Below are 13,584 nucleotides of genomic sequence, written 5' to 3'. Positions count from 1 at the left end.
AGTTATCACTATGGAGGCCCTATCAAAGTCAACTCCCCCCCCCCCCCCAATATAGGGGAGCCGCACAGAGCGGCTTTGATCTCGGCCGTCTTATTACTCATTGAATTAGGGGTGAGTAAAATAGAGATAAACTAAGGGTGAACTAGGGTGAACCAGCATGGTCACTGTCAGTGCCGACACGCGCTAACGTGGCAGTAGGGCTTTTGTGTGGCAATCGGGAGGTCTCGAGTTTGACCCACGTCCCAGGAGGCCAGCGAACTAGGGATGAACTCGGGTAAATTCAAGGCATCGTTTTTACCCCTAGTTCACCTTAGTTCATCCCTAGTTCCGTGGCAATCGGACGAGGAGATCAAAGGCACGCGTCTCCCCCAGCCTGGGCCTAGATCCCCTCTGGGAGTTAGGTCCCTGTCACATTGGGGCACCCAAAGCGTGGACAAGCGAATGTGGCGCCTCCTCGTTCGTCCGCCAAAAAGTAGTTTTGGTTTAGAGGCTTTGTCAGATGGCCGGCCTCACCAGCCCTCACCCTCGTCACTATATGGCACGACTCTAGCCAGGGGGGATCTAAGGCCCAGATTTGGCGGCGCGAGGCGGCTTTAATCTCGGATGTCGGATCATGTAGTGAACTAGGGTTGAACTCGGGGTGAATTAGGGGTGAACTAGGGGTGAACTCGGGTCAAAAATGGCGCCCCAAGTTCACTCCTTGTTCACCCCCCCTAGTTCATCCGCCTTGCGGGGTGTGGGTCGAACCTGGGACGTCTTTGTTGCCCCACGAATGCCCTACCACCACGCTAACGCGCGTCACTATCCATGTTGGCATGGCACATGATCATATCCTAGTTTAGGCGCCCCTAGTTCACCCCCAGTTCACCTACCCCTAGCTTACCCGCCCCTAGTTCACCCTCAGTTCACCCCCAATTCACCCGCCCCTAGTTCACCCCTAGTTCACTGTGTGATCTGACAGCGGAGATTAAAGCCGTCTTGCCCCCCAAATTTGGGCCCTAGATCCCCTCTAACCAGGAGCCGTGCCATATAGTGACGAGGCTCGCCGAAAGTGATGGACAACCTTCAAAAAGCAGCGCGCGAATGCACGAGTAGAGGCTAGGAGCTCTGACCGTCAGCGCGAGAGGCGGATAGCCTACCACCTGGCCTACGAGGGTTGGTTGCTTCTGGACGCCATCGTTTAGGCTAAATCCCAATGTGACAGAAACTGGGCGTCCATCCAATAAATCCATGTTGGGGCAGGCGGCCGACTGTGACAGGGGCCTAACTCCCAGAGGGATCTAGGCCCAGGTTGCACATCGTGAACTCGTCACTGGGCTGCTGAGTCGCCGTTCGTCTTCTGCCACCCAAAATGGATGGCGCATGGTAAGCCCTGCAGACATGCACGCGTTCAACTATACAATCATTCTCTTCATGCTCAGCACAGATTCACCAAAGAGCTGTTCTGGGTCCATGGCTTGTGCAATCCTCCTTGGGTTGCTGAGGAACTCACAGGAAGAGCTCTGGCACAAGCTCAAGATCGAAACTCTGCCATTACCATTTCTGCTTTCATTGGCTCTCTCAGAGATTGCGCAAGGAACAAGGATTTGCGCAGAGGTGCACGAGTACATGATGAGATGCTTAAGAGCGGGTTTGTCGAAAAGTGCTCTGATGCTTTACTCACTATGTATGCAAAATGTGGTGAGCTTGCAAAAGCCACGGAATTGTTTAACATTTATAAGAGCGAAAATGTTTACACTTGGAATGCTCTCATTTCAGCACACATTAATAAGGGGCAGGCTCAGGATGCTCTCCACTATTTTGACCAGATGCAGCTGGATGGTCTTTGTCCTGATGCAGTCACATTTTCTTGCATCCTGAAGGCCTGTGCAAGCTTGCGAGCATCTGAGAAAGGGGAGAAAATTCATGACCAAATTGCAAGGCAAGGGTTGTTGCAAAATAACATCATACTTGGTACATCATTGATTGATATGTATGCAAAGTGTGGTGCTCTCACAAAAGCCCGGAGAGTGCTTGAGGAGCTTCCTGTTCGAAATGCATTCTCTTGGTCTGCAATGATTGCTGGGTATGCCCAACATGGGGAAGGTGAACAAGCACTAACTTGCTTTGAAAAGATGCAGCGAGAAGGTCTCTCCCCAGATGCAGTCACGTTTACTTGCCTCTTGAAAGCCTGTGGCAGCATAGGAGCAACTGATGAAGGGGAAAAAATCCATGATACAATTGCCAAGCAGGGACTTTCACAAAGTGATGCTGTGCTTGGCACTGCTCTGGTTGATATGTATGCCAAGTGTGGTGCCCTTTTGAAGGCACGGCAAGTTCTTAAAGAGCTTTCTGTCCGCAATGAAATATCATGGAATGCCCTGATTGCGGGGTATGCTCAACATTGTGAATGTGAGGAGGCATTGAGTTGCTTCAAACAGATGGAGCATGAGGGTTTCCGTCCAACTGTAGCAACATATAGTTGCATTCTGAAAGCATGCAGCAACATGAGGGTTGTTGACAAGGGTGAACAAATCCATGAAGAGATTTCTAGACAGGGATTTCTGGAAAAGAGTGCTATACTTGGCAATGCCCTTGTGGATATGTATGTCAAGTGTGGTGCTCTTGAGAAAGCAGCACAAGTGCTCATGGAGCTACCTATTCGAAATGTAGTCTCTTGGTCCACCCTAATTGCAGGTTATGCTCAACAAGGCAGAGCCCGGGAAGCTCTTAGGTGTCTCGAAGAGATGCAATGTGAGGGTCTCTCTCCTAATGGAATAACCTTTATTTGCTTATTGAGCGTCTGTGGTAACATAAGAGCAGTGGTCGAGGGTGAAAAAATCCATGATAAAATAATGAAGCAGGGGCTTATAAAAGATGATATCGTACTTGGCAATGCTCTTATCAGCATGCATGCAAGGTGTGGCACTTTTGCAAAAGCGCGACAAGTACTTGAAGAGCTTCCTGTCCGGAATGCCATCTCTTGGAATGCTCTGATTGCAGGATATGCTGCACATGATGAGGCAGAGCAAGCTCTTAGCTGTTTTGAGCAGATGCAGCGCGAGGGGTTTTCTCCGAATTCTGTGACCTTCACTTGCATCTTGAAAGCTTGCGGTGATGTCGGAGCCATTGACAAGGGGGGACAAATACATGATGAGATTGCCAAACAAGGGTTGCTAGCTAATAATATCATACTTGGCACGGCTCTCGTACACATGTATGCCAAGTGTGGTGCTCTTGCAAAGGCACGGGGAGTTTTTGAAGAGCTTTCTGATCGGAATGTTATTTCTTGGAATGCATTAATCACAGGAGCTATCAAACATGGTGAAGCCGAGCAAGCTCTGAATTGCTTTGAACAGCTGTTGTGTGAGGGCTTCTCTCCAGATGCAGCCACTTTTTCATGCTTGCTTGGTGCATGTAGTCGCTTAGGTCGCTTGAAAGAGGGCCACATGCATTTTTTGAGCATGAGTGCAAAGTATGGAATGAGACCAGATTTAGAGCATTACTCCTGCATGATTGATCTTTTTGGCCGTACAGGCCATCTTGACAAGGCTGCAGGGATTATGGAGAAAATGCCATCTTTCTTTGTACAAGGGTGGTCCACTTTGTTGGGTGCTTGCCGGAAATGTGAGGGAGTCAATATTGGAAGATTGGCTTTTGAGCATGCAGCCAAGTAAATTTGTCGACTGATTACTGTCCGAACAGTTAAGGCCATATTTTTAGAGCCTGCCAGATGAGGAGTATCTTTTTATTCATCCCGTGTAAGGATGATGTCAGCAGCCTGACTTGTACAAATTGTTGTGTTTGAAACATGGGAAGCTTTATGGGGGAAATGCCCCCAAAATACTTTCACATAGGGAGGTTTATGAAGGCATTTCCAAGAATAGTTTATGTTCAACATTAGCAGAGGCTCAATGTAAAGTATGAGGCTCACTGTAATTGTAGTGGGCAGCATGAAGAAAAGTGGTAGAGAGCTCCACATCCATTAAAGCAGCCTTTGTGCAAAAAGCAACCTGCCTACATCATCGCCAGCTGTTGCACCAGTGAACAAGAAGGGTTCTTACAGTATCTGTAAAGAACCTTTTGGTTAAGGTTAAGGAAACGAGGTTTCTTCTGAAATTAAGTATGGGATGCCGTGGTGATGGTTCATCCAACGTGCATGTTGAGTCGTGATTATGTGGCCAGCATGCTAGCATTCCGTAAATTGACGTCATGCACCTTGTGCAAGGCTTGATTGTGTCATTGCCTTTAGTTTGCTTGAAAGTTCTGTTGGACTCTCTACAGTGATTCTGCCCCACTTGTTTTTACTGTGTAAGACCCAATGAGGGCATCACAAAGGCCATACTAAGTCGAGTTAGGCCAAATTGAGTTTCCAGCATCATCCTCCAGAGTGTATCTTTGTCCGTGCTCAAAATGTCTCTTTTGAGAAAGTCAGTTAAATTTCTCATAAACCTGTGCCAATTTCTGGAAAAAAACCTATAATTTTATGACTGATGTCATGCTGAGCCATGTCATTATGAAAAACCAAAAGCTCAGTGTGTAGAGCTTTCAAAGATTGTATGCCCATGTGTGTGCGTGCCGGTGCATGTGCGTGCATGCATCATGTTGTGGTGGAAGCATATCTTGGTACATAGTTCTACACCCACCATGGACACCAATGATATCATCAGGAAATGTCGTAGTGTCTACCAATGTTCAGCTTTGTTCATGTCTTTCATGGAACCACAGCGTAGCTATTCATATTTGTACATATTCACTGTCCATTTAGCAAGAGATAGCCTTGGTTGTGCAAACTTGTTGGTTGGAACAAGTAAAAACTACTGTACAGAAGAGGTGGTGTTGTATAACTTGCGTTGCCTAATCACCTTGTATTAAAATGTAAATGGTAAGTGGCTTGCTTATCGCATCTACACCTCTAGGAATTGGAGCGTCCCTGAGAAACATGTCGGCAGGAGCAAATGGATTGGTACATCACTACATGAGAAATTTATCTTGCCCTTTTGATTCCAAAGAGTTTCGAATGTGTCATTGAAAACATCATAGGGAGCAGACCAATAAGCAATAGCTCAGCGTAGTGGGTGTGTTTTGGGGATTAACTTTGTCATACTCCAATTGGGCCTAAGAATAAGGCTTGCATAGGAGTTCCCTAACAATTAAAGGTTTTGGGGTAGTTGAATACTCTCCTACTTAGACATGTAAATGCATGCCCATCATCTATAGCATGTATGATCATAGATGCTTAGTACCTTTCCTCTTGGGTGGTGCACACTTGTCCTAGAACTCTATGAGGCTTGCATAAAATTGCTAAGCCAGAGGTCCCTAACACCTTGTAGAGTTGGGGTTGGGGTTTAGATTGCTAGACTGTCTGGTGTAAATGTAGCAATTAATAAAATCAAACCTTACAAATGAAAATGCTTTTAATGGAAGAATACACCTGCAATAGGTAATGGAAACAGCTTATTTGGCATACTCAATGTGCAATTCAAGAGTTTTTCCCTATGCATGGGAGAAGTTAATAATTTTTTTCTGGGTGTGAATAAACTTGATATAAGGTACAACATGTTGTACAATATGTTCTTTGTTGGCACTGCCTGCAGTGATATAGGCGTGGTGCCTATGAAATGTTGTACACAACTTTTAGGCTTTTTGAAGCTATTTTAAGATGCTATTCTTTGGAGCCATGCTTGTTGCAGTAAAAATAGCACGCACTTTAAAAAAGTCGACAGCAGCAAACTCTCCCCGGTCGCTCTCGTCTCAGGGAATTCTCTGTAAGCAATTCTCTCTCTCTCTCTCTCTCTCTCTCTCTGATCAGGCAGTGCCGCCGTCGTCAAGTTAGTGACGGCCTTGTTACATGTTGCAAACCCTTTAGACGTTGCAGCTAAGTTGATCTCGTTTTGATGTTTTTGGCAGGAAAGTTGACAGTTTGGACCTTGTGTTAAGTTTTTGTATTGCTAGGATGCCTGGAGGCTACTCAGAAATTGGGCACTTCAGTACTCCACACCCTTCAAGGTTGGGGTTCGGGGGGTAGCAGATCTGCGCCCTCCATTCCCCGTGTATTCCTCACCGGAATTTTTTTAGGCAGCTGGTATGCTTTCTCGTGTCAACACGTCAACAGGCAGAATTTTGTCATCGTAGTCACTGCAGCAACATAAACCTGCCAACTGCATGCCACCGGAGCCTTGTGATTCCTGCAGCAGCATCTAATCCACAGATGACATCTCAGCAGCCGGTATGCTTTCTCGTGTCAACACGCCAACGGGCCGAATTTTGTTGTTGTAGTCACTGCAGCAACACAAACCCACCAACAACTGCATGCCACCTCAGCCTTGCAATTCCTGCACTGTACCTGCATTTGGCGACTGCTGCATTTCTGAACCTGCACAATTCAGGCCATTATTGGCCCCCCTCACCCCGACCCTAGAAGGCCAGGAATGGTCGCTTAGTGACCGTTCACCATTCCCATTATCAGTCCTCCTGGCCTCTGCCGGTCGCCTTGATTACAGGGAACAACCATTCCCTACACCGTCGAGGTCCACGGTCAGGGAGCAGGAGATCTGAGCCCCTCATTCACTGTCCATTCCTCACAGTAATCTCCACCGTAGTGGCTCAAATCTCTGCCAAGTCAGCAGTTGGAATGTCTGCAGACCTGCAGTTCATCAGCATGCGACACATCAGCAGCAGGGAAGTACAATGGCAATGGCAGAGCACCTATACAGCTGACAAGTCAGCATTTGGAAGGAAATAATTACCTTCCTGACAAGTCAGCAAGCGGAATGGTCTTTTGTCCCCCCTGCCGCAGACCCATAATAACTGCTCCCACCATGGTTCCCGGCCTCCGCCGATCGCCATGTGGTCGCAGTTATCATGGGGAAAGGACAACAGAGGTCCTTTCCCTACACCGTCAAAGTCCGCCTCAGCCGCACGCCTACATGCAATCAAAGTCGTGGAATCTGCAGTTGATGACAGACACCTCAGCATGCATAATGCAATTGCCCGGCAGCCAATCACTGATGTCAAGCTCAGCACACAGAACATAATCCGTCTGTATCGTCTGTGCAGGCAAGGTTCCCCTCCCCTGGACTTTTGACAGGCATGAAAGGATAGACCACTGTCCTTCTCCGGGCTTGAAAGGATAGACCACTGTCCTTCTCCTGTCATCAAGGTTCCCCAATGGCTCCCGCCGGCTTCCACCGGTCACCAGATGGGGTCACCTTGAAAACAGGGAAAGGACAGTGAATGTCCTTTCCCTACCCCATCATAGTCAGGGGGCAGATGATATGAACCCTCCAATCCATGGACATTCCTTGGCACAATTTTCACCTGCAGCCGCCTGATCTCTGCCCCATTACCCAGAAAATTCTGCATGGTCCTGCAAGCATCGTCTGCCACCTCAGCCAATGGAATTTTTGCAGCATAATTTGCCAACACATCTGTGGTTGGAAGGTGATCACTGATCACTGTCCGCACAGGACCTGCTGAGCCCCCTCCCCCCGACTTCAACAATCAGAAAGGTCTTTTAGTGACCTTTCCCTAGGCTTAGTCCTGGCCTCCTCCAGTCGCCAGCTGGTTGGAACCTTTACGAGGAAGGGTCACCACGGGACCTTTCCCTACCCTACCTTTGCTCTCTCCCTCCTCTGGCTCGCTCACACTTTTTTTCTTCAATCATGTGAGCCCTATAGTCGAATAGATGAGCATGCAAAAGGACTTAGAGAATGTTGAGCAATTATCCCCGATAGCCATGGCTGTCAGTTCTTCGAAAATGCTAGTACCCTGGAAGCTGCATAGACATTGGCCATAAGAATGTAAAACGCTGGATCATTTTTGTCAACTTGTAGCGCATGATCAAAGGCCCATCTCCCAACATTCACATTTCCCCATTTGCTGCAAGCAGCCAAAAGGGCAGACCATGCTCCACTACCACCAGACAATGGCAGCTTCTCAACCACTGCTGCCGCCTCCTTCAGACATCCAGAACGGGCAAAAAGATCGACTAAGCAACTATAGTGCTCTAAATCTGGCTTCATACCATATTTTCTGCTCATATTTTCAAAGAAATCTCCAGCATCTTCCACTAGACCTAGATGACTACATGCATTAAGCACGCATGAAAAAGTGGCGGCATCTGGAGAGACACCCTCATGCTGCATCTGTGTGAAGCAGGTAAGCCCACGCTCAATCTTGCCCTCTTGGACATTAGCGGCAATCAATGTGTTCCAAGAGATAGTATCTCGGACAGGAAGCTCCTCCAGCAATTTTTGAGCTTTTGCTAAAGAACCACACTTGGCATACATATCTACTAGGGCGGTATCGAGCACAACATCCGTTCCTAGCAAACCCTGTTTTGCAATCTCATCATGAATAATTCCTCCCCTGTCAGCTGCTCCTACATGGGCACAGGCTTTCAAAATGCTAATGTAGGTCACCCCGTTCGGATGGACGCCCTCATGCTGCATCTGTTCAAAGCACCTCAGAGCTTGTTCTCCTTCACCATGTTGAGCATAGCCTTCAATCAAAGCAGACCATGCTAAAACATCCCTTATTGGAAGTTCATCAAGAACTCTTCGGGCTTTTGAAAAAGCGCCAGACTTTGCATACATATCCACAAGAGCATTGCCAAGGGCAGCATCATTTCTCAGCATCCCCTGTTTTGCAATCTCCTCATGAATTTTCTCTCCCTTATCAGTTGCTCCTGTAATACTACATGCTCTCAAGCTACAAATAAAGGTCACTGCATTTGGGCAAACACCCTCATGTTGCATCTTTTCAAAACAATCTAAAGCTTGTTGGCCTTCATCATGCTGCACATATCCATCAATCAATGTAGTCCAAGATACGACATCCTTAACAGGAAGCTCATCAAGGACTTGCCGTGCTTTATTTAGTGCACCACACTTGGCATACATGTCCACCACCGCATTACCAAGTGCAGGATGATCTTTGAACAGCCCGTTACTGACCACTTCATCATGCATCTCTTTCCCCTTATTTATCGCTCCAATACTTCCACAAGCTTGTAAGATGCCAATATAGGTGGCAAAATTTGGACAAAGGCCCTCACCTTTCATCTTGTCAAAACAGGCAAGCGCTTGCTCACCATCACCGTGTTGTGCATAACCTGCAATTAATGTAGACCAAGAGATCACATCTCGAACCGGTAGCTCAAACAGCACTTCCCTTGCATTTGCAAAAGCGCCAGATTTCGCATACATGTCTACCAGGGCATTTTGAAGTATGAGGTTATGGCCTAACAACCCCTGTTGAGAAATATCTATATGAATCTTCTTCCCCTTATCAACTGCTTTCAGGCTACCACACGCTTTTAACATGCAGATAAATGTCACAGCATCCGGTGAGACTCCCTCATATTGCATACGGTCAAAAAATTCTAGTGCTTTCTCTGATTTACCATGTTGCACACAACCACTAATTAGCGAATTCCAAGAGATAACATCCCGAGAAGATAGCTCCTCAAGGACTTGTTGTGCTTTGGAAAGAACGCCACACTTGGCATACATACTAATGAGAGCATTGCCAAGGACAAGATTTTTCCCCAACAACCCTTGTTTAGCAATCTCTTCATGAATTCGTGCACCTTTGTCAGCTGCTCCAATGCTGCCACAGGCTTTCAAAATGCAAGCGAAGGTTGCAGCATCTGGTGAGAGCTGTAAATGTTGCATGCGTTCGAAATAGATGAGAGCATCTTGGCCCTGGCCCTTGTCAGCAAACGCAGAAATCAGGGAATTCCAGGTGTACACATTCTTGGTGATGCACCTGTCAAATAGCTCTTTTGCATTCATAAGCGCCCCACATCTTGCATACATGGTGACGATGGAGTTAGAGCACTTGTGTAGCAGGCCTCTTCTGAGGATATCATCGTGAAGACAAGTGCCTCTGCAAAGATCCTTGATCTTGGCACAATCCTTAAGAGAGGCGACAAAGGCAATAGCCTCATTCTGCTCATCTGAGCATCTGGCCAGGCTTGTCTGTAGGAGATCTTCATACATGAGCTTAAAGCCATCGTCCCACAAGAATCCTTTGGTAGCCCTGTTCTTGAAGCGAGAACCCACTTCGCTGCTACTGAATGCTAGCCATGATTCTTTCATAACAGTACATCATCGCCATCGCAAGGACTAACTCACTAGACATTTTTATACCTCTGAGAATTGAGCACGCTTTTTAGACGCAGGAAAATCATCATTTGGAAATAAATAGCCATTACACATCGATTTTTTTTCTACATTTTTTCTGCAGTGAAAATATTACCTATGCTTTTTTCTAGCAATGAAAAAGAAATTTTTAAACAAAATTAGTAACTTTCTAACTTGTAAATATTTATACCTTAAACAAATCCATATGGTTTTTTTTCAATGAGCATATTTTCTTTTCTTTCAGTAGGATTTTGAATGTAAAAATTTTATACAATTATACAAAGTGTGATTTTTTTTCACACATTCACAACCTTCTTATATTTTGAAATGCAAACTTTTCTCAGTCCTATTTGAGTCCCATATTTATAAGCACCTATTTTTCAGTCCTATTTGAGTCCCATATTTATAAGCACCTATTTTTTACGAGAACTATTTTTTAAACCATCTAAATTTTTTCCATAGATCAATGAGCTCACACCAAATGCAAGTTTTGCACTCTATTTTTTCATGGCTTGTTTTTTCACTTACAAATATTTATCGCAAAAAATAATGACATATATATATCTTGTTTGTCTACTTTTCATAGCTTCTAATTTTTTCTACTTTTAGGTAAGCATAAATTTCTCCTCTTCTCTCTCTCTTTAGAGAGAGAGAGAGAGAGAGAGAGAGAGAGAGAGAGAGAGAGAGATGAAATGAAATGAAACGTTATATTAACGTCTTCAAAAGGCCAAAGTGACCTATGAGACCAGAAAGTTACAATGTGGTGGATCTGATACAAAGTCAGAGTAACAAAAAATGACAAAATAAAATACTATGGAATCCTGAACTGCTAGGTGTTAGTTAAGTAGCTAGGTGGGATAGCTCAATCACAAAAGATCCAGCATTGCTCGCTGGCGGATCTCATCAATCTCCTCCATGGTCAATAGCTCGATCGGTCGTCGTCCATGTCGGACCAAAGTGATCCGAATCCTCTGATGCAACATCCATCGATGTTGTGTAGTCCTCCGTAGCCGTGGGCGTCTGCATTCCCCTAGCTCGGTCGCTCGGTCGATCAGTGTGCCTCTGGTGTGAGGCGACGAGTTCTCATGTGGTAGTAGATCCTCTGGTGTCCAGTGTCTGCTCTAAAGAAGTCTGTGATTCGTCTCTGAGACTGGCTGGCCTCTCCCCTCATCAGGCTCTCTCTGTGTCTACACAGCTCGAGCAAAAACAGACCCAAGCATCTCTGATCCTCATACCGCATGACTCTGGAGAGTGGTCTGAAGCCCTCTGTGAACAAGCAATGGAAGCGGCCACATATCTCGTAATAGACGGGGCATTGGCATGTGTAGTGCAACTCTGTCTCAGGCTCCATGTCACACAGGAGGCATGTCCTGGCCTCTGCCGGTACTCCACTGTATCTCCCAGTCTCGATCCGCAGCTGGTGTAAAGATGTGCATATCTGGCTAATAGCACATCGTATCCCATGAGAGAAGTGGATGTCCATGTAGAGAGAGAGAGAGAGAGAGAGAGAGAGAGAGAGAGAGAGAGAGAGAGAGTGGTACGCTACCCAACTTTTAACTAAGATGTTGGTGGTATTATATTTGGAAGGCTCACGTCATACCACAACAATAAATATAGCGAATTAATTCTATGCTTCAAGACATAGTTCCCCATTATAACCGTAACATGAGAAGTCTAAGTAAGACAAAATGTGTGCCCCTTTCACCAAAATGAGTATCCACTTACTATAGTCAAAATCACTTCTTGAGTTGAGGCTTCTAAAGTGAAAAACTCTCTAAAGGTTAAGGTTGAAATATTGGACGCTACAATGAGTGACCTTGATAAAAAATTTCATGTCTCTTTCTTAAAACAAATAGGGATGGCATTTGTATCATTGACATTTTAAATTGGAGAGCATCCAGTAGGGGTACCAGCTGAAAAAAAATCAAAAAATGAGCTCTTAGTGAAAGGAGGGAAAAGGGAAGGTTGATTTTAGTGGAAGGGAAAATGGGAAGTGACACACGCGTGGCTCTCTCTCTCTCTCTCTCTCACCTTCCTCTTTTGAATGGCATCTCGTGATCTCTCTCTCTTTCTCTCTCGCTGCAAGCTGACAGATCTCTCTCTCTCTCTCTCTCTCTCTCTCTCTCTCGCGTCGATGATGTGCACAGAGAACTAGATAGCTCTCTCTCTTTCTCTTCCTTGTAGGTGTGCTTGCTTTGCCTCTCCCCTGCGTGCATGCTGCTTGCAGAAGTGGACTCCCAGGATCTCTCACCAGATAGCTCTCTCTCTTTCTCTTCCTTGTAGGGGTGCTTGCTTTGCCTCTCCCCTGCGTGCATGCTGCTTGCAGAAGTGGACTCCTAGGATCTCTCTCTCTCTCTCTCTGTGTGTGTGTGTGTGTGTGTGTGTGTGTGTGTGTGTGTGTGTGTGTGTGTGTGCGCGCGCGCTTGCGAGAGTATGCTCAGGCTGCTTGTCGGAGTAGATACACACGCTCTTTCTCTCTATCTCCATGCGACAGGCCTGCCTGCGTCTTGGCATTCGTTCATGGCATTCAACTTGCCCTTTGCCGCATCCTTTAAATTGGAGTCCATCCACTAAGCACCTTTAAACATTTTTAAATTCCGCCACTTGTTTTCTCCTTTAACATTCCAATAATATGTGGGGTTGGACATCTCCTCAAAAACCCTAGCTCGATCGCTCTATGTTGTACATTAATATTGAACACGACAACAACCTTGAAAGATGAAGAAGACTTGGAGAAGCTACTTACAACCAATATTGCATCCCGTATTTCCACGCATGGTCATGCACATCCAACATTTCCATGTTGTAGAAATCGAGTTCGAAAAATGGTGCCGCTCATGTCATATATCACTTTGTTTTTTGTATTGTGCAATGGTAGAAAGAAGCACTTGTGTAGTATGGCATATGTTGGTAAAAGACACTTCTTTTTGCAAGCAAAACCCACATCATTGATCACTCTCATTCCAATCATCTTATCAACTTGAAGAGCATTTATTCTATTGCTTGCATTTATAAAGTCCCCAATCAAGAACAATTCAATGTCTCTTTTGATGCTTATGCAACAAGAAACCTATAACCTTGCATACACCCCTTGATTTATTTTGATGCCCTAAATTGGTATTGGTGCCTAACTTGACCACCACATTGTCTTTCTCTTCATATATTTCGCCACATATGTATACTTTTGAATAAGAAAAACCCTCTAGATGAATATAGTGTTGGCCCCAATAGCTCCTTAGAGAAATGATCTCCCAACCTTCAAGAGCCCTTCTTGTCGCATTCAAAGCATGGACAACAATTCCTTTTCTCTCAATCATACTTAAGCAATGACATGGACTAAGTCTTTGAGCACTTTTATGCAATTGTGTTGCTTGACATGCAGAGGATGCAACCCCATCTCTTACAAGTTGTTAGGTCCTTGCTAGGCTTGGAAAAACCTTGTGGTAATAAAAGAGCC

The 13,584-nt window shown here is 45.6% G+C and overlaps 2 protein-coding genes across 2 annotated transcripts; one reads left to right on the top strand and one right to left on the bottom strand.

Annotated features, from left to right (window-relative positions):
- Positions 1-1,062: 1,062 nt before the first annotated feature.
- Positions 1,063-4,098, top strand: LOC147432194 (pentatricopeptide repeat-containing protein At2g03380, mitochondrial-like). The gene has a single exon (XM_086492179.1). The coding sequence runs from the start codon at positions 1,356-1,358 to the stop codon at positions 3,654-3,656; it is 2,301 nt and encodes a 766-aa protein (XP_086348305.1). The 5' UTR covers positions 1,063-1,355; the 3' UTR covers positions 3,657-4,098.
- Positions 4,099-6,765: 2,667 nt separating this feature from the next.
- LOC147432193 (pentatricopeptide repeat-containing protein At4g13650-like) lies at positions 6,766-10,151 on the bottom strand. The gene has a single exon (XM_086492178.1). The coding sequence runs from the start codon at positions 10,080-10,082 to the stop codon at positions 7,725-7,727; it is 2,358 nt and encodes a 785-aa protein (XP_086348304.1). The 5' UTR covers positions 10,083-10,151; the 3' UTR covers positions 6,766-7,724.
- Positions 10,152-13,584: the final 3,433 nt, after the last annotated feature.

The sequence above is a fragment of the Adiantum capillus-veneris genome, chromosome 20, assembly GCF_014529385.1.
Source record: "Adiantum capillus-veneris isolate H3 chromosome 20, ASM1452938v2, whole genome shotgun sequence".
Classification (NCBI taxonomy): Eukaryota; Viridiplantae; Streptophyta; class Polypodiopsida; order Polypodiales; family Pteridaceae; genus Adiantum; species Adiantum capillus-veneris.
The sequence above is the reverse complement of the archived record's forward strand: the minus strand, read 5'-3'. Positions and strand labels throughout refer to the sequence as shown.